Raw genomic sequence first — 19,945 nt, forward strand, 5'->3', positions numbered from 1 at the left:
TAGTTTTACCTTTTGAGGTTGATTCTGATCGATCCCCTCTGGGTCTTGGTCTCCTGAAGTTATTGTTCCTCTTTTTCCGGAGTTGTTTAACTCTTCTAGTTAGGAGGGATAATTCTTCTTCATCATCAGAGTCTTCCTGTTCAGAGTCATCAGCATCTTCTGTTTCGGCCTGGAATGCTTTGTTTCTATCAGATTTGCGTCTTTCAGATCTGGACTTTAATGCTACAGACTTGTTCTTCTTCTGAGGCTCATCTTCCTCTAGTTCTATCTCATGACTTCTGAGTGAACTGACAAGCTCTTCAAGACTGATGTTGTTCAGATCCTTTGAAAGCTTTAAGGCAGTGACCATGGGTCTCCACTTCTTTGGCAAGCTTCTGACTATCTTTTTGACATGGTCTGCAGTTGTGTATCCTTTGTCTAGAACTTTGAGACCTGCAATAAGAGTTTGGAATCTAGAGAACATTACCTCTATGGCTTCGTCATCCTCCATTTTGAAGGCTTCATATTTCTGGATTAGAGCCAGAGCCTTTGTTTCTTTGACCTGAGAGTTTCTTTCATGAGTCATCCTCAGAGAGTCGAGTATGTCTTTAGCAGTTTCTCTGTTGGTAATTTTTTCATACTCGTTATAGGATATGGCATTGAGAAGTATCGTTCTGGCTTTGTGATGATTCTTGAATTCTCGCTTCTGATCGTCTGACATCTTACTTCTGGGAACTTCAACTCCAACATCTGTTACGGGAGGTTTGTATCCATCTGTGACAATGTCCCAGAGATCAGCGTCATAGCCTAGAAAGAAACTTTCAATTCTATCTTTCCAGTAATCGAATTTCTCTCCATCAAATACAGGAGGCTTAGCATTGTAACCGTCTCTCTCATTTGTGTGGGCCATAGTTTTTCTCGTTCTGGATCTCTCTACACTGTTAAGTGTTTGATTAGAAAATCAATAACAGAGTCGAAGCTCTGATACCAATTGAAGGTGAGAAAAACAAGAAAGGGGGGGGTTTGAATTGTTTTGGAAAATAAGCGCTTTTACAGAATCAGAACACACAGGATTTTATACTAGTTCGCTTATAACACAAAGCTACTCCAGTCCACCCGGCCAAGGTGATTTCGCCTTTAAAAAGAACTTAATCCACTAATCTTGAAAGATTATTACAACCAACGTCTAAGAGAAAGATCTCTTAGTCCTCCCAAGTATACAGACTGCGCAGAGTCACTTGAGGAATAAAAATCAATTTAGGTAAAAACAAAATTTGTAATCTAGAGTGCTTCTAGGATAAAGCAAATATTACAAAAATTTGAGCAAGTAAAAAGTTTCACGTTATGAGCAAAAGCTCGTGAAAGATTAAGAGAGAGAGAGTAGAGTGTTTCTGTGTGTTCAGGTGTGTCTCTCAATGAGGTTTGCCGTCCTTTATATAGAGGTGAAAGGACCGTTGTAGTGATGGCATATATTTTGTCTTGATGAGAGACAAAATATAATTTCTTTCCAAATATAATTTCTTTCTATTTGAAGTTGTAGTTGCCGTTACTCTTTCTGGATAAGGAAATTCTTCGTCAGAGTCTGAATTACTCTATTAAACTGAGATCTGAGAAATGACATTAGAGCTTCTGATAGTCCTAGTCTTTTAGATCATCAGTGTTGACTTCAGAGGAAGTTGAGAGCTTCTGGTATTCTGATATGCTGTTGCTCAGAGTCAGAACTTCCGGAGCGCACTTCTTCTTCAGATGCTTCTGATATTCTGATATATTGTTTTGCTCAGAGTCAGAGCTTCTAGGGAGCGTTTCCACTTCAGATGCTTCTGATCTTCTGGTACTTTGTATATGATTTTATTCTGTATCTGATAAAGCGATCATATTCCTTTGTTCTTGTTCAGAGTGCCAATTTTGGTTTCATCCTTTGTTATCATCAAAATCCTGGAATCTATTGTAGAACTATTTTTGTTCTTACACAGAAGATGGTGATTTTGATCATCCTTATGCCCTCGAGGAACAACATGCAAATCTGAAGCAACTCTATAGAGCCTCTTCTAGTGGGGTCATTGCCCAGAATGGCATTCACAAGCAAAGACCAAACATGGAGTCTGATTCTATGGATTGTGTACAAATGCAGACTCCCTCAATGCATCCAGATTGCAGCCATACTTTATACACCCCTCCTTCCATCAAGGTCTGAATACGATTAATATTCATCTTCTTCTTTTAAAGAATCACCATATGCATCAAACATGGAGAGTTCGCATGGTTATCCTTTGGAGGCCACTGCCTTGAAAACAAATTATCAGGAAGAAAGTCAATATCTTTACAATGATGCAAAACCTACGAGCAGGGGTTTCAAAAGTGAAAATACGCAAAATATTTTGCAATTCAAAAGTCCAAGTTTTGACCCAGCAACTTCCAACTCTCATATAGCTGTGAACCTGCAATAGAACCTGCATATTTTATTTTAATAACACAAATTAAACTTCACCATAAACTGCATCACAGAAGATCATTTCTCACTAACTGATTCTAACAAATTCCAAAATTTCTAACTAACTCTGAATTTAATGTGAGTTTGAGACGAATTTCATAACTTAATTGCATTGTTATGTATACCTTTTTATTCTATCATAGAAAAAGGGACTCCAATCTTCTTCACTGTAACCTTCTTCTGCCAACACTTTCTTCTACCAATCTTCTTCTTCAAGAACTCCATTATTCTTCACACTTTTCTTCACTGCAAAACCTCAGGGTTGTTGAAACTTTTTCCCACCATTAGGGTGATGATAGACTTTGTTTCCCATATTTTGGGTTGATGTTCCTCTTGTTCCAACCCTTCGTGGTTGTTGAATCCTTTTTCTGACCTTTTGGGTTGATGATCCTCTTGTTCCAACCCATCATGGTCGTTGAATCTTTTTCCAACCTTTAGGGTTGATGACCTTTGTTTCCAACGCTCGTGGTTGTTGAATCCTTTTTCCAACCTTCATGGTTGATGAAGCATTTTCAATCTATGTAATTGATGAGATTTTTTCCCAACCTGTAAGGTTTATGACCTTTCCTTTTTTCAAACCTCCGGGTTTAACTTTGTTTTCAGTTATGAAACTGATTATTCATTCTCGAAACCCCTTGTTTGCAAGGATATTTTGGAAACTATGGGCTCTCTGATTGGCATACAATTTCATAAAATAATAAAACATACATTTCAGCATGCATATCATGATCTTCATTTACCATTAATACCCCCACGATACATATAAAATCACTAGCAAATGAACATGTAAAAGTCAAACCGCCATCCCTACATCCCATGCAACTGTCCTCAACGGGTAAATTTTTGGATACTTCGATATTTAATCCACTCATACCTCGAATATTTGAAAAGCTCCCGTAATTCGACCATTCAGGTTTAAGTAGATTAAATAGGGGCAACTGTCGTACCCCAAAATTTGCCCTATCTTTTTCATCTTTTCATTCAATCCTTAACTTGAGATTCATTTGCCCACATTCATATTTCATTCATATGCATGCATTCATGTTGACACTTACTGATCTATAAATTCAAATCTCAGCAGCTTACAAGGCTAGGGTTTGTACATGAGTCAAACTCCTATTATATGTTTTGGCCATTCATCTAGTGAAACCCTAATTTGCTTAACTTCTAAGATATGGATCCAAGGAGGCCACATCTTGACCCCTTTAATCCATCTGAAACCCTAATCAGGAAGGATAAGGCCCTAATATGCCTTATGAATTGATCTTCCACCTTGTGTTTGTCTAAGATCCTAATTTAAAGGGAGGAGGTTCTTGGCCAGCTCGTCATGCACCATCAATCTTGCCTGGGGCATAATGATCATTCATCTAGCCCATTTGCCCAGGTGTTTAGATCTTCATCTAGTTTAGGATTTTACTTGGAACCTCCCTACATATGCACCCTATTTGGTCCTTACTAGTCTATTGGTTCCAAGCCCAAGATACTTTCAATCTCCTTGGTCTCTGATCCGCAAGTTCATGATTACATGGGAGACATTGGGTTTTGATCCATTGTTTGCCTTTGATCCGTTGCGGGCCATAGGAGCTTCCATTATCGTTTCATACATATAGCTGGCCCATTTGATTCACATGATATCATGAGATCATGTTTCAATTAGTCAAGGTTTGGGATTCGTACATAAGGCAATTTGTTTTTTAAGAAATCCTTCAAGACAAGTTTTTAATCCACATGAACCATAACCATTTCATCCAAGACATTGTGTTTTATTATTTATCACTAAGATAAATAAAAAAATCACATTTTCAAGAGTTGACTTTTTGGTCAAATAGTTGACCAAAGTCCACCTTCGTGTTTGTCATCTTAAAACTCATGTTGATGGCATATACATATATACTTCACAAATCATTTGTCATTCAACCATAAGCATTTAAGTTTTAGAAACCCTTAATGTCACTCCATTTATAACATACACATTCCATTCTTTCCCTCATAATTCTATTCAATACAATTCATAGACTTTCTATACAAAATCCAGTTTTTTCAACTTTCAATGTAGTTTCATTATTATGCTTAACCATTACAAATAAACCATGTCCATATTTCCATATCATGATTCAATCCAAATTCAAGTTACAAACCATGTCTTAATCCAAAGTTACAAAAAGAATTACAATGTACAAACCAATTGCCAATTCCAAAATACATTGTTCAAAACATTTTCAATAATCCAAATTCATTCTATTTGAGACCTACTTCTAAGCCATTTCCAAACAACTCCAAGCTTCAAGCCAATTCCAATTCCAAGCATGAACTTCATAAGCATTTCTAATTTAACTTCACCTGCACAATCAATTAATAACCTCACTTCATATGGACTAAACCAATACATAAGCAATTTACATTTAATTTCTAACAGGTTCATTCATTCCACTAGCAGTAGCTCATCTGGTAGCATAACTTAATAAACAATTGACAGAATCGATCAACTTCAAACATAGTTAACAAAATAATATTCAATACTCTTTTCTTAATATCTAATCAGGTAACAAAACAAAAGATACAAGGGCAGCTATTAAAGCAATAAGTGGGAAAGAGAAAAACTAGTTGTCTAGAAGATGGTGATTCTGATCATCCTTATTCCCTGGAGGAACAACATGGAAATCTGAAGCAACTCTATGGAGTCTCTTCTAGTGGGGTCACTTCCCAGAATGGCATTCACAAGCAAAGGCTAAACATGGAGTCTGATTCTATGGATTATGTATAGATGCAAACTCCCTCAATGCACCCAGATTGCAACCATACTTTATACACCCTCCTTCCAACATCATCTAGATCAAGGTCTGAATACGATGAATATCAATCTTCTTCTTTTAAAGAATCATCATATGCATCAAACATGGAGAGTTCGCATGGTTATCCTTTGGAGGCTACTGCCTTGAAAACAAATTATAAGGAAGAAAATCAATATCTTTACAGTGATGCAAAAACTACGAGCAGGGGTTTCGAAAGTGAAAATAGACAAAATCCTTTGCAATTCAAAAGTCCAAGTTCAAACTCAGCAACTTCCAACTTTCATATAGCAGTGAACCTGCAATAGAACCTGCATATTTTATTTCAATAACACAAATTAAACTCCATCATAAACTGTATCACAGAAGATCATTTCTCACTAACTGATTCTAACAAATTCCAAAATTTCTAACTAACTCTGAATTTAATGTGAATTTGAGACGAATTTCTTAACTGAATTGTATTACTATATATACCTTTTTATTCTATCATAGAAAAAGGGACTCCAATCTTCTTCACTCTAACCTTCTTCTTCCAACACCTTCTTCTACCAATCTTCTTCTTCAAGAACTCCATTGTTCTTAGGCATGACAACATAACCCGTACCCGCGGATACCTACTCGAACCCGCCCCGAAGTTGACGGGGAAAACCCGCTTTGACTGTGTTTGGATTTGGGTTTTCCTCGATTATAAAATATGGGGACGGGTCGGGTAATGAGGATACTAGTACCCACCTCAAACACGCCCCGTTTACTTTATTATGTACATTATTATTTATTTTTGATAATTTAGAATATTAAATAAGTGACCATTATTTTGATTTGTATTAATTATTTAACATATTCAAAATGTATGTAATTTTTTTAGATTATTTTGTTTTATTATTTGTAATATAATTTGATTTTTTTAAAAATAAATTTTTATATTTAAAAAATTGATTTTATTAAATTGATTTTTTTAAAAATAAATATTTATATTTTATTAAATTGATTTTATTAAATGGTTTGGACGGATTTGGATTTTAATTCTCCATCCCCGTTTGGGTTTGGGACGGAGATTGTTTGAGAGTTCGGATTTGGATTTGGGAGGTAAAAACTGTCCCGACCCGCCCCATTTTCATGCCTAATTATTCTTCACACTCTTCTTCACTACAAAACCTCAATCATCACTTTCATAACAGAACCTCCAATCTCCTGCAAACAGAAGCAGACCGGAAACACTCAAGAACCAACAAATCGATTCTTCACTCATTCATTCATCACTGACTCTCCACAAATCATAGAAATACAAAGTGATTCACAAGTTCGATTTAAACCTTCACTCTCAATCTTTTCATCACTCTCGCACCGCATAATCGAAGAGTTCGACGGAATCGCAAACAGAAAAGGAAGAAGAAAGAGGAATCAAAGAAGTCGCAATGAGTTGATACTTGTTGTTGTTGGTAGCCACCGCATTGGAACTCTGTTTCGGTAGGATATTCTTCCCCTTCTTGTTCATTGTTTATGCGCTTGAATGAAACACATTGATTCCATGACGCGTTCTGTTCGCGTGATGCATCCAATGTTGATGAGAGTATAAGACTCGGGTGGTTCGGGACGGATCTTGAGAGGAGAAATGGAGAGTCCGAGGATGCGAGGAAGGTGAAGTAAGTTCTGCAGCGTTATATCTCACGTTTTGGGATTGAAATTTTTGACCAGTGTTGAATCCGGTGGCTTGGTTGTTGGCGTTTGGTCTTGAGGCCCAAACACTTTATATTCGCACCCCCGATCCGCTTTCCAGATTGTTGGGACAATTCTGCCTGTGCCTTCACCCCTCGTTTCATCCATTAAGGCCCAGGTTCAGTTTGTTTGTTTATATTTATTTTCATTATTAATTGATTGTATTATAGTTTCAGTAGGATTTAGATTAGAGTTAATTATACTTAGGTTCTCAATTAGAATTTTAAGTTTGTAGAATATTAAGTCATGATCATGATTAGATTTGAGATTAGTGTTTAATTAGTTATAGTTAATTAATTCTTTATTATCTCTATAATTATGGTTAATTGTGTGTCTAATTGTAATTCAGAATAGTTATGGATTAACTCGTTAATTATTAGAAATAATTGTGATTAATCGATTTTTGGAAATCATTAGAAGTTTTAGGTTATTTAGAGTTAGCCTAATTTTATTATCACATATTCATGTGTTATTTTTAGTTAATTAATTAATTCCAAATAATCTTGATTCTATTTTCCTAATTAATCAACTTTTAGAATATTGACCATTTTGTCCTTGGGGTTTAAAATCTTGTTTTTTAATATATGATCCCTTAGTTTAGGGCCGTAATCAGATATCGTCTGATTCTTACTTAGTTGATTAATTTCATAGGCTATTATTGTACATAATTCAACTATTATTTTAATCCATTTGATTAGTGTTGACCAAATGTCACTTTGGTCAACCAAATCCTTTGTAATCGTGCTGTAAGTCCCAAGCTTATTTCAAGTGATCAAAAGACAATTGATCACTTGATATGACAAGCTCATTACGCTCAAGCTATTATGGATATGTTGAATCTCAAGAGCTAAAGATCTCAAGGTTCAAATGCAAGATCAAGACTACAAAGTCAACATCGGTGAGATTCAAATTGTAAGCTATAAGCCTTAAGTAATGAGGAATGATGAGACAGAGTTTCTCCCATCCTTGTCTAGAATGACTTTGCGTATGGGGCGTAGGCCCTAGCTATGCAAAACATTCGCCCTCATTCATAGGCTTTAGCATAATTCGTATTAAACAATTATCAAGCCTTTTCAAATACAACAAACAATCAAGATCAAGCTCAATACAGAAGCCTCTCTCAATACTCGTTAATCATAATTCAAAGTGTGTGGCACGAGCCTTAAGCAATAGAGAAAGGATGAGACTGGAGAATTCCTACCCTCATTCTGGATATCTTTGGGTGCGAGACTTTTGGCCTGTGGCTCATCGTATTCACCTCTATTCATAGACTTTAGCATAATTTGAATTACATGATTGTCAAGTCTCTTTATACAATAAATGACACAACATCAATTGGATCAACACAAGATCTCATGTCAGCAACTTGTTAATTTTGATTCAAGTTGCAAACTACGAGCCTTAAGTAATAAGGAATGATGAGACGGAGTTTCTCCTATCCTTGTCTAGAGTGACTTTGCGTACGGGGCATAGGCTCTAGATATTCAAAACACTCACCCTTGTTCTTAAACTCTTGTGCAATTTGAATCACATAATTGACAAGTCTTCTTCTTCAAACGAGCATCAATCATTTAACGCTTCAATAGTAAAACACCATCGCATATCAATCATTTCTTCCTCAGTGGATCATTAATCACACTCCCTTTGACATTCAGATATCCTTTGGATCAATTCCCTTATAATCAAGTCTTTGAATCATAATTAATCAACTCAATCATTGTTTGCCTCGTTAGTCCTCTTGTGCTTTGGCAAACTCCTATTCATAGTGATCCTTATCAGTCCTCTTGTGCTTAGGCTCACTCCTTGATCTTTGTTTTCCTTGTCAGTCCTCTTGCACTTTGGCAGACCCCCTAATCTTTTTCCGTCTTATAAGACCTCTCGTGCTTAGACGTATCTCTTGCCTTATAAATCCTTTCGTGTGTAGGTCAATCATTTCTCAATCATTGTTCGTCTTATAAGACTTCTCGTGCTTAGAAGAAATTCTCGCCTTGTAAATCCTCTCGTGTGTAGGCCAATCATTTCATAATCATTCGTTCATCTTATAAGACCTCTCATGCTTATACGAATCTCTTGCCTTATAAATCCTCTCGTGTATAGGCCAATCATATCTCATTTGTCCTTGTGGTTGATCACCATCTTTGGTTAGTACCACATTCCTGCTTGTTAGGCAACCTACCTTGCCTCTGGGTAATCCCATCAAATACCCTTTTGTTTCATCCGTAGTAGGCTGAACTACGATTGCTCTGATTTTCTCATTGCACGATGAGAATACGTAGGCACGAGGGTTCGAATCCTCCGCGAGCATACTTATTTTTTATTCCTGCCTTAGGGCATTCATCCCATTGATTTCCATGAAGCGTTCATATTCTACCTTCGTTCACTTTATGTGATATACCGTATTCTTTGAGCCAAACACATTATACCTTTGTGCTCCATCTTGTACCTCTTTGTGAACCAAGAGTTGTTTGTGCTATAAAACCAAACACTTAATTCCTTCTTTTCCAATTGTTCCAATACAGTGATACCATGTTTTAGACCCCTCACTTGTTGGCTTATACCAATTTTACTCTTGGGTTCATCCTTTCAACCCTTGTTGGAGTTCAAAACACATAATCCTTTGGTTTAGACCATACTTTGATCACAATTATATTCACCTCTCGCCACTAGTTTTTTGAACTACGGAGCTCTGAATTCCTCATTACACTATGAGGATACGTAGGCATGAGGGCCCCAATCCTCACTGAGCACTTTATCTATTTCTTTCCTTTTCCCTCATTCTTTTGTGAGTAATCTTTAGATATAACATCCATTCGAGCGAGAACAATCAAAATGGTTCCCATGGAATACCATGGATGTTTGGGGTGCTAATACCTTCCCCTTGCATAACCGACTTCCTTACTCAGCATATCTCTTTCCTCCGGGTTTTATCGATGTTTCCCTTTCCTTTGGGAATAAATAAAGTTCGATGGCGACTATGTTGTACGTTCGAGCGTGCGATACGTTCAGGTATATTTCCGCTAGCTCAATGCCTAACTTAGTTTAATTTGTGTTGAGTGTTACTTTTGTTAATTTATTTTTCTTTTATCTTCTTTTGTTGTTCTCTCATTGTGTAGTTGATATATATTATATGTTGTGGTACTTTGGTATCATTGGGGCTCTTTGATTATTTGACACTTTATGAGATAGATTCTCTACCCGAGTTTGAGAAAATCATAGGATTAAGATGGTTGTTGTGTAGTATTGTCCCACGAGGAGTTTTCCTCATTGGGACAATATGAAGACCCCGCCTAGAGTATATTCTCTTGGAGATGTTATTGTTCGATGAGCTTTCGTCATGGCGATAATGTTTTCAAGTTGGATTGATGACTCTAGGGACCTTTTAGAACCTGTTTCATCTTTGGTGGTTGTATAGTATTGGACCATGAGGAGCCTTCCTCGTTGGGACAATACAAAGACCCCACCTATAGTAGATTCTCTTGGAGTTGTTATTGTCCGATGAGCCTTCGTCATGACGATAATATTTTCAAGTTGGATCAATGACTCTAGGGATCTTTTAGAACTTGATTAATCTTTGGTGGTTGTGTAGTATTGGATCGCGAGGAGCCTTCCTCGTTGAGATAATACAAAGGCCTCACCTATAGTAGATTCTCTTGGAGATGTTATTGTTCGACGAGCCTTCGTCATGGCGATAATGTTTTCATGTTGGATCAGTGACTTTAGGAACACTTTTATCCAGAACTCTTAGAGCTAACTTGGTGAGTAGGGTTTCATGGGTACATAAAACTTAGAACTACCATGATGTAGGAAGCTTACCTAAATTAGGTTACTTTGTTGTTATCAATGTTACCTCATATTGTTACATGCACATAACATTTTATTGCACGCATATATGGCATGGCATTACATTTTTGCATATCAAAAACCAAATTATGCATTCACATACCATTTGCATGCAATATGCATCATGCATGCCATTTACCAAACAAAAACTCATCCATCCTTTGTCCATAACCCGCAGTTGATTTCGTGACACCCGTATTAGACTCAAAGAAGCTTTCAAAGGATCATGGACCCAGGGGAGCAAAGTCAGGTTGTGTTAAGAGAAGATGTTGGCATGATGGAAAACATACTAGACCAACTCTGAAGAAGGTCATCCCAACAATGAGTTAAGACAAGAGTTCATCCTTAATTGGAAATCATCTGGCTCTTGCATCATTTCATTTGTATTTCCTTTGCATGTTGAATGTTTATTTGCTTTTAAGTATTATTGTTTTCTTTCAATGGTAATATTAATGAAGTGATCATGCATTTTATGAATCAATCATGTCATATTCATTGATTTTTTCATTTATATCAAAAACAAAAAATATTTCTCCCATTTGTTTTTTATCAAACTGTTGTTTTAGCAAATTTTGGGGGAGGATGATGAAAACAAAATACCCAAAATTGCTGACAAGTATGCTTTCAAACAAAACTTTGCTGATGATGTAAGAAATTGTTTCAACTCCAAACACCGGAGATATAAGGAAGATAATCCCTCGTCAAACCCCTTTGAGCCTAGAAGTTGGTGTTTCTTTCTAAACAAAAAACATTTTACTCTGAACCCGGGGCAAAGTATTTTTCAGTTAATTCGACTATGCATTTAAAGTTTAAGAGAATCATTCAAAACACCTAAGAAGTGTAACCACATGCTTCTCTTCACAGACATCAAGAAATGTCGAAGTAGTCATGAAAAATCCAAATGCATATTGGTTGTTCCTCAATAACCACTGACATGGCAAACATAATCAGTAGAAAAAGAAAAATCCCGCTAAGTCAAATACCGAGAAGGTGACTTAGGAAAAAATTGGGGCATCTCGGTGGATTGAGAGTTCAAAAGAACCAGTCCAGGCAAAAGTTAGGGAAAAGAAGTAAAAAGGAAAAGAATTAAAAAAATGAAAATAGGTGACCATCATGTCAAGAACCAAAGGGTCACCCAAAATTCATGACAAAATCAAGTTTAGTGATTGCCAAAAAAAGACAGGCGACTGCCACCTCAGATGATTGATCATCATTGGTTCTCAAGCCACATACTTACACCTTGAAAAAATCCCGGAATTTGAATGTGTTTGTCAAATTAACTGAATGTAGGACTGGAGATCATCACGAAGAAGGGGTGGGTTAAAATTAAACTTTGAGCCTATATCCTTTTATTCAAATACCGTGAACCAAACCACATTACAACCATCAAAAGACCCGATTGAAGCAAGGTTTATTTTAAAAGCATACTCAACAAGGTTGCGTTAACCTAACTCCTAGATATTTGCTAATCGTCTGTATTGGTATCTTATCCCATTATTTTTCGCACTTCAAATAAACCAGTGATCCGTTCACTATATATCACCGTCATTCCAGTAAATGGTTGGTTTCAAAATTTGCATGAGCATTGCGTTAAAATTACCATTTTTAATGAACAATTTAATTACAAATCAGCATTAAGCATCAAGGAAATTCTCCAAAGAGCAATCTGTTGGTGCAAGTTATTTCAAGATTCAGTGAATCTAAGGCAATCACTTCGAGACGCAGTAGGTCTCTCCGAGGTTCATACTGGGGAAAGTCACTTCCATAATACAATGAAGCTCGCCATTCCAAGAATCATCCAATCAGGGGCATACTGGTGCAAAATTTAAAATACTGGGGCAAGCTGTCTTACAGTCATATTTTGGAAAACAACTGTCATTTCCTTTTTCAAGGGAAGTTTTTCTTCAAAGGCCCAACAAAATGGGGCATGATAAGTTCACAAAGTGTGAAGCATATCATTGTTCATCTTGATCCGAGCAAGTAAGAGGTTACTATTCTACCAAAGACAAGAGTCCTCATTGAAGCCAGCCAGGAGGCAAAATAGAAATAAGAGTTTTGTAAACCATCTTCATGGTGTCAAGACTATTCAAAGCCAGTGGTGTCGGGGTATCAGATCTTGATACCCACCAAATGCATAAACTAGTATATACATGCATTCATTTTATTCTTGCATATCATGAACAAAATAGATCATGCATAAACCTCGGTCATATTCAACAACCTCTCAAGGAAGTTCAGTGTAATCTTCAGCAGACCAAGCTGATGGGGTATTCTCAAGAGTAGAACGGTTCTTTTCTTCAGTACAAGTGCTTTCATAAGTCGATCATTGTTAGTGTTGATTCTCAAGACGAGTTTCTTCCCCAACAAGGTGATTTGATATTCTCCCAATTGAAACTCTGGTGTCAATGGAATTCCTTTTTGGTTTCCCCAGTAGATATCTCCCTACAGAGTTTCCCCTATATTTATTTTCTCCAACAAAATTTCATTAACTCCCTAAGCGAGTTTCGTACCAACAGGATTCCTTAAAAAAGGTATCCCCAACAACTTTATCTTTAGCAAGTCTCTTTGAAGTAGTTGTCTAAGATGGACATCTCTTTATAAGTTAGCAATCTCCCTAGTGAGTCTAATGGACAAGAGTTCCATGATAGACAAGCTCTCCTGTGCGTTTATTTCCTACAGAGTCTCCTATATCCCCCAACAGATTATTTCAGTCAATCCCCGACATAGTTAGTAGTCCTTGTTGATCTACTCTCCAAAGAAGCGTTGGATTGGACTACTCAGACCGTTAGTTGATAGTAATTCATATAGTTAAGAAATCAAGAGTATTTTTAATTCATTTGCATTCATTTTTAAGGAGTCAAGAGTACTTCTTAACCTTCATTGCATCCATATCACCCGATGATTAGGAAGTTAAGAGTATCTCTTAAATCTCATTACATTTATTTGCATTATCATCTGCTGATTAAGAAATCCAGAGTATTTCTTAACCTGTGAACATTCATTCGTAATCACAAGTATATCATTCTTTTGCATTATGGATTGTAATTAGGGTAATTAAGTAATTATGGTGGTAATTAACTTTTATATATTAAAAGTAGATTTCATGAGTGGTGTTTTCTTACAACTTTTTATCAGGGTTCATAAATGGTGTAAAAACTGTTTAATTTTAAAATAGAACAGTCTAATACATTTTATTATTTGTAATAGAAACCATATAAATTAAAAGATGCAGGTTGTAGTTGTTTGTCTTGTATAACAGTTTGATGTTCAAGTTGTTTTTATATTTTATTTAAAATCGCTTGCTTTAATTTAATGGATTCAATTATAAAATTGAGTGAAGGATAAACTATTACTAAATATATCAATAAAAATGTAACTGCACCTAAATGTATAGTTATAAATTATTATTGTTTGATTATTATTAATTAATTGTTATTATTATTTTTATTTATTATCAATATTATTTATTTTTGTAGATTATTGTAGTTAATTATTAATGTTGTTCATTATTGTTGTCACTAATCATTATTTACTATTATTCTATTTATTATTATTATTATTATTATTATTATTTATTATTTATTTAATTAAATTGATTATTTTAAAATTATTATAGAAAAAACTTGATTTATTTGTCCTATCGATTTTTCAAAGATGCAATGCAATTTCGGAGTTAAAAATTCAATTTAACTTCAGAAACTATTTAAACACATAAAATTTATTGATCGGTCTCAAATAGAGTGATTCCTACATGAACCGCTTTACGATTGCTTAACATATCGCTAAATTTCTTTTAGTTTAATTTTTGATTTTTACTTCGAGTCCCTTGGCTTTCTCTTGGGCCTTCTTACAACGAGATTCTTTTATTTTTATAACTATCTTTCAAAACTTGTATGATTTAGTTATTGTGTCCTATCACCATTCGATAAAATGTACCTCATTCCCATAAATAGTAATAAGTTTACTGCTTTCATTTACATTAATCGTTAATTCGAAGATTAAAATCAACACTTTCTAAGAGAACAAAAACAAATACTCGATCCAACGTCGAGCAATTTTCACAAATCAGGACCATTTCCACTATCCGCTTCTCCATCATTTTCAAAACCATCAAATCATCCTGTCTGTTTCAATTCAAACGCAATTAATAAAATCTTCGATCCATCATCGAGTGTCTTTTCCATATTCAGATCCAAAATACTATATCATAATTAAACACCATTTCATTAAAGATGAAAAGAGGGATAGTCTCGAGCCTTCGATTCCTCTCCTCAATTACTTGGATACAAGTAGCCTTACTCGGCCATTCGAGCAATTGTCACCTATTTAAAAAAAAGAACTTTCTAACCCCCGCCACATCCAAACTATTTTCATAATCAAACTTTAAGTTAAACTCATTTTCATAATAAACTTGGACAAAAAAGGAGGTGGTCTGAAGCCTTCAATTCCCTTCCCCAAGTACTTGGACACGAGTAGCCTTACTCGGTCATTCGAGTATTTGTCGTCCGTCCAACATACATTAATCTTATTTAATTCATTTTGCAATTAAGGATAAAAAGGGAGATGGTCTAAAGCCTTCTATTCCTCTTCTCGAGTACTTGGATACAAGTAGCCTTACTCGGACATTCGAGTAATCATTATCCAAACAAAACACTAAAACCAATCAAACTTGTTTTTCGCTCTTGTGCGACCTCGAAACATTTTCAGAAAAGAGTATGCTACATCCATTTCGACATGAAACAAACAAAGACTTCAGCCTCCAAGAGCGAACAACAAGTAAATGTTTAATCGCTCAAATGTGATTCAGGCATCTCTCTCTTTATCCGTATATATATAATTCACATCCACTTTGTTTTTAATACTTTTTATTTTATTTTTAATATTTTCAAAATAATTAGCTCTAATACTTTATTTTGAATATTATGGGTCTCTTCATTTAGCTTTTAAAATAGATTTTTTCTTTATATTTTAAAATATTTTGTATAAATATATTTTTTAAAAGTTTAAAAGTTTTGTTTGAATTCATTTTTTATAAATAAAAAGATTAATTTTAACCTCTTATAACATAAATCTATATCATTAAAAATTAATACATAATCAAAATTGGAATTTAAAAAAAAAATTATGTTTTAATAATAATTTTTATAAAAATTATTTAAAATATCTTCAAAATTAAGTAATTTATTAAAAATTTGATATTAAAAAAAGTTTTAATAAGACCTATCTAAAATAATATTTTAAAAACAATAGTTAAATCAAATTTTTATTTAAATTTTTTATTAAAAAAATTATAATTTTTTTTTAACAAAAAATATATAACAATATAAAAAGTCATTTCAAAACAAGTTAAAACAGAAGGATCATAGTTTTTTTTATCGTGAAAATAATTATTCACAAACCTATCTATTCATAAAATAACCAACTACCCAGATGTTCTCTTAAATCTCTAACCAAAAAAACATAATAAAGACGAAGGAGATTTAGGCCAGAGAAACTCGTAAAACCATATACCTAGCCATTCATATCAATCACTATACATTCCTTTGGATTGAATTAAATTGGTTGATGCAGGATGGGTAAGTTCACAAACATGGTAGAAGAAGAGAAGGGAAAAACATCAACAATGGCGGTTAGAGGAGGTAGACGAAAAGCTGTTGCGATTGAGATCATGAGTTGGATGATAGTTTCAAAAACAGGTGAATCCGCCGTTGAGAATATCGACAAACAATCCATTATGCGACGGACGGGATTACCGGCACGTGATCTTAGGGTTCTTGATCCCGCGCTTTCGAGCCCTTCTTCCATTGTAGGACGAGAGAAATCCATTATTGTTAACTTAGAACACATTAAAGCCATCATCACTTCAAATGAAGCGCTCTTGATTAATCTTTCCAGCCCTTTTTTTATTAGGTTCCTTCAAGATCTTCAAGCTCGTGTTCCGTGTAATATTCAAACGTCTGTATCTATTGGTAATGGCGTAGATGGTGATTCTGAAAGGAAACCTTTATTGGAAGAAGCATCGCCGATACGCGGTAACTCTCCCAATAATGCATGGGAGAGGAGTTTTGAGGATGGTGCACCTGTTGTTGCGGCTGAGCCGGATCGGAAACAGTTACCATTTGAGTTTATAGCTCTTGAGTCTTGCATTGAATCTGCTTGTACGTGCCTTGAATATGAGGTATGTAGAGGATTTCTTCCATAAATATATGCTAGTTACTACGATTTACAAATTGACTTTGGTTATTTTTGTGCATGTTATCACATTAGATATATACATGGTTAACTTTGAGAGCACAGAAGAACCGAATAAAATATTTGTCATGATTAAATTGTGGTTAAATTTCTATTGCCATGGTTAGACTGCTATTAATCTACACACAATGTGATATTTTTGTTTACAAGACTTGCATGATGGTTTTTATGATAAGGTTTATGATTTGTATTGTGTGTTTATACTAGACTCAAAGATTGGAAGAAGAGGCTTATCCGGCGTTGGATGAATTGACTTCTCAAATCAGCACTCTTAATCTTGAACGTGTAAGACAGATTAAGAATCGTTTGGTTGCGCTTTCTGGCCGTGTGCAAAAGGTAAATAATTATCAAACTCAAATATTTCTCAGGAATTTTTCATATGAAACTGTGTCCTTTACAAAAAAGGATTATAAGAAGTCTTGTATTGAACAGGTAGCTGATCAACTAGAACATTTATTGGATGATGATAATGATATGGCTGAAATGTACTTGACGCAAAAGCTTGATGCTAACTTAATGGATCAAGCATCAGTAAAAGAAGCATACAATTCAGTTTTTGAGGAAGATATATACCAAAGGTGCAATAATAGCTCTTTTCGAGGATATAGTTATGTTATGCATATCAATTATATGAGGCATGCTCACAATTTGTTCTAAATTTGTAGTGATGAACCAGACTCAGTTCAAGACAAATCACCTGAATCTAAGCTTAATGTTGAAGAATTGGAGATGCTCTTGGAAGCATATTTTGCACAAATAAATGGAATTTTGCAAAAATTGTCCAGTGTAAGTATTTCATTAGATATGATTATTAAACTTGAATATTGTGATTGATTGAAAATGTGACTGATATGTTATTTTTTTTTGGTTAAGTTGAGTGAGTACGTGGATGACACAGAGGATTACATCAATATAATGTTAGATGATAAGCGAAATCAACTACTACAAGTATCGATAATATTCAACACAATAAACATGATAATCAATGCAGGGGTTGTGGTGGTTGGGTTGTTTGGCATGAATATTCACATTGCTCTCTTTGATGGCCAGCCTCATCAATTTTGGGCCACATCAGGTGGCACGGTTTTGGGCTGCATATTATTATTGCTTGTTTCTATTTGGTGGGGTAAAAATAGATATTTATTCTCTGAATAGAGGTAAATCACTTGTATAAGATAATTTAGATTATTACTGGTTCATGTGTAAATGATTAGAGGATGAAACTTGCAACATTGTTTAATTTTAATTTTAGCATAAATTTTGTATATTATTAAGATTTTAAGTAGCTTTGTGTCAAATCAACTATTTGGGTCAACCATTCTATTATATTGGACATGAGTTCAAGACCCAATTAAGAAATCCTTCAAGATTGTGTCTAGCAACCTTCTCCTATGTTAACTCTTCCCTTTGATCGCCCCGTTCTCCATTATGCCTGAGCTGCAAAATTGTTGACGTTTTTCTTCTGGTTTTTCAATGGCGGTTCTAATCAGTTTTGATCGGCTTTTCTCTTGTTTTCGGTGGTGCTTCTCTCTATGTCGTGCCAACCTTGTTGTTCGCTACATTTATCTATGATGAACATCCAACTTGCATTGGAATCTGACACTAATATGAATAATATATTTAACAAAGGTTATAAAGGATATATAATCACGGTTAAACATATGTGTTAAAGTGTCGTGTCGTTAAGTGAGTTACTTACGACTTATGGTAATAAGACAATTGTAATAATTGTGATGATAGGTGCAATGTTTTAAGATCCTCGATTCAATGCACAACAATGTTATTTTGGGGGATTTTTTAATTTGAATAACGCGCTGAAATATAACAATGGTTGCAATACTCGACCATGGTGAAATGATTTGTATTTTTAATATAACTTTTTGATTTTACAAAATTGCTTCATTTTTAACCTGTATTTTTTAATATAATATTTTTTATTTATAGAATTGCCAAAAATAACAACACAAATCAATTGTGAACCACACCTATAGTTGACAACTAAAATGACTCAAAAATTGTATTACATCAAAATTAATAAATACATTAAAATTCAAAATTTGTATATTAGATCTAAAACGGTCAAAATGGACTACCCGACTCTAAATGGGCTGCCCTAGTGGGCCTCAAGCTTTTTACGACTGGGCCAAAAAAGTCATGTTGTAATATGAGCTCAAAAATTACTACTTGAGTTCGACCCTAGATGAATTTCGGGCTACCCAGCCCTAAACAGTCTTTTTTTAATAAAAATTTAAAATAAAAATTCTGTAATATTTATTATAAATGAAATTAAAAATTATATTATTTTAATTTTAATATATTTTTAAGCATTATATTATCCTTTATAAATACTATAATATATTTTTAAATACAATACATGTCTAAATTGTATAAAATATTACTTGAATATTTAACATAAGAGATACTAATAGAATACGAGGAAATAATGTTGATTATATTAATGTATAAAATTTAAAAGAGAAAGATTGAATAGAATAGAGATAAAATTTAGCGAGGTGAAAAAAATCAATGTGCTATTTTGGAGTAAGACAATATAAGTATTAATATAATATTTTTAAAAATTTATAGCTACGCGGGCCTAACGGGCTACCCACGGCTCATACGGGTTAGCCTTAATGGGTAACCGGCTTTTTAGGATTGAGTTAAAAAAGCCCTGAAAAATATGGGCTTTAATTTTAAGGCCCAAGCCCTATGATTTTTCGGGCTTGACTGGCCAACCCATACGGGCTAACCTATTTTGACAGCTCTAATTACATCAAAATCAAAATGATACAAAACAACATACAATTTACATATCATTACATCAAATAATATCTACAACATGAACAAGGTACCCTGTCTCTTGGTGTCTTAACTT

The 19,945-nt window shown here is 34.5% G+C and overlaps 1 protein-coding gene and 1 long non-coding RNA gene across 2 annotated transcripts; both read left to right on the plus strand.

The window, feature by feature from the left end:
* The first annotated feature begins 6,309 nt into the window (after window positions 1-6,309).
* On the plus strand, window positions 6,310-11,299 carry LOC127107492 (uncharacterized). Its single transcript, XR_007795740.1, has 2 exons — window positions 6,310-7,096; window positions 10,997-11,299. It is a non-coding gene; the product is annotated as an uncharacterized LOC127107492 (long non-coding RNA).
* Window positions 11,300-16,219: 4,920 nt separating this feature from the next.
* On the plus strand, window positions 16,220-18,276 carry LOC127105105 (magnesium transporter MRS2-F). The gene is made up of 5 exons (XM_051042270.1): window positions 16,220-16,996; window positions 17,278-17,406; window positions 17,503-17,648; window positions 17,736-17,856; window positions 17,944-18,276. Exons 1-5 carry the CDS (start codon window positions 16,391-16,393, stop codon window positions 18,223-18,225), a joined length of 1,284 nt encoding a protein of 427 aa, XP_050898227.1. The 5' UTR covers window positions 16,220-16,390; the 3' UTR covers window positions 18,226-18,276.
* Window positions 18,277-19,945: the final 1,669 nt, after the last annotated feature.

The sequence above is a fragment of the Lathyrus oleraceus genome, chromosome 7, assembly GCF_024323335.1.
Source record: "Lathyrus oleraceus cultivar Zhongwan6 chromosome 7, CAAS_Psat_ZW6_1.0, whole genome shotgun sequence".
NCBI lineage: Eukaryota > Viridiplantae > Streptophyta > Magnoliopsida > Fabales > Fabaceae > Lathyrus > Lathyrus oleraceus.

What these genes read in the sequence shown, in the direction of transcription:
- LOC127105105 (XM_051042270.1), top strand. Translation starts at nt 16,391, where the DNA reads ATGGGTAAGTTCACAAACATGGTAGAAGAAGAGAAGGGAAAAACATCA. An exon ending in TTTCTGGCCGTGTGCAAAAG is followed by an intron (nt 17,407 to 17,502) that starts GTAAATAATTAT and finishes TGTATTGAACAG; the next exon opens with GTAGCTGATCAACTAGAACA. An exon ending in TTTTGCAAAAATTGTCCAGT is followed by an intron (nt 17,857 to 17,943) that starts GTAAGTATTTCA and finishes TTTTTGGTTAAG; the next exon opens with TTGAGTGAGTACGTGGATGA.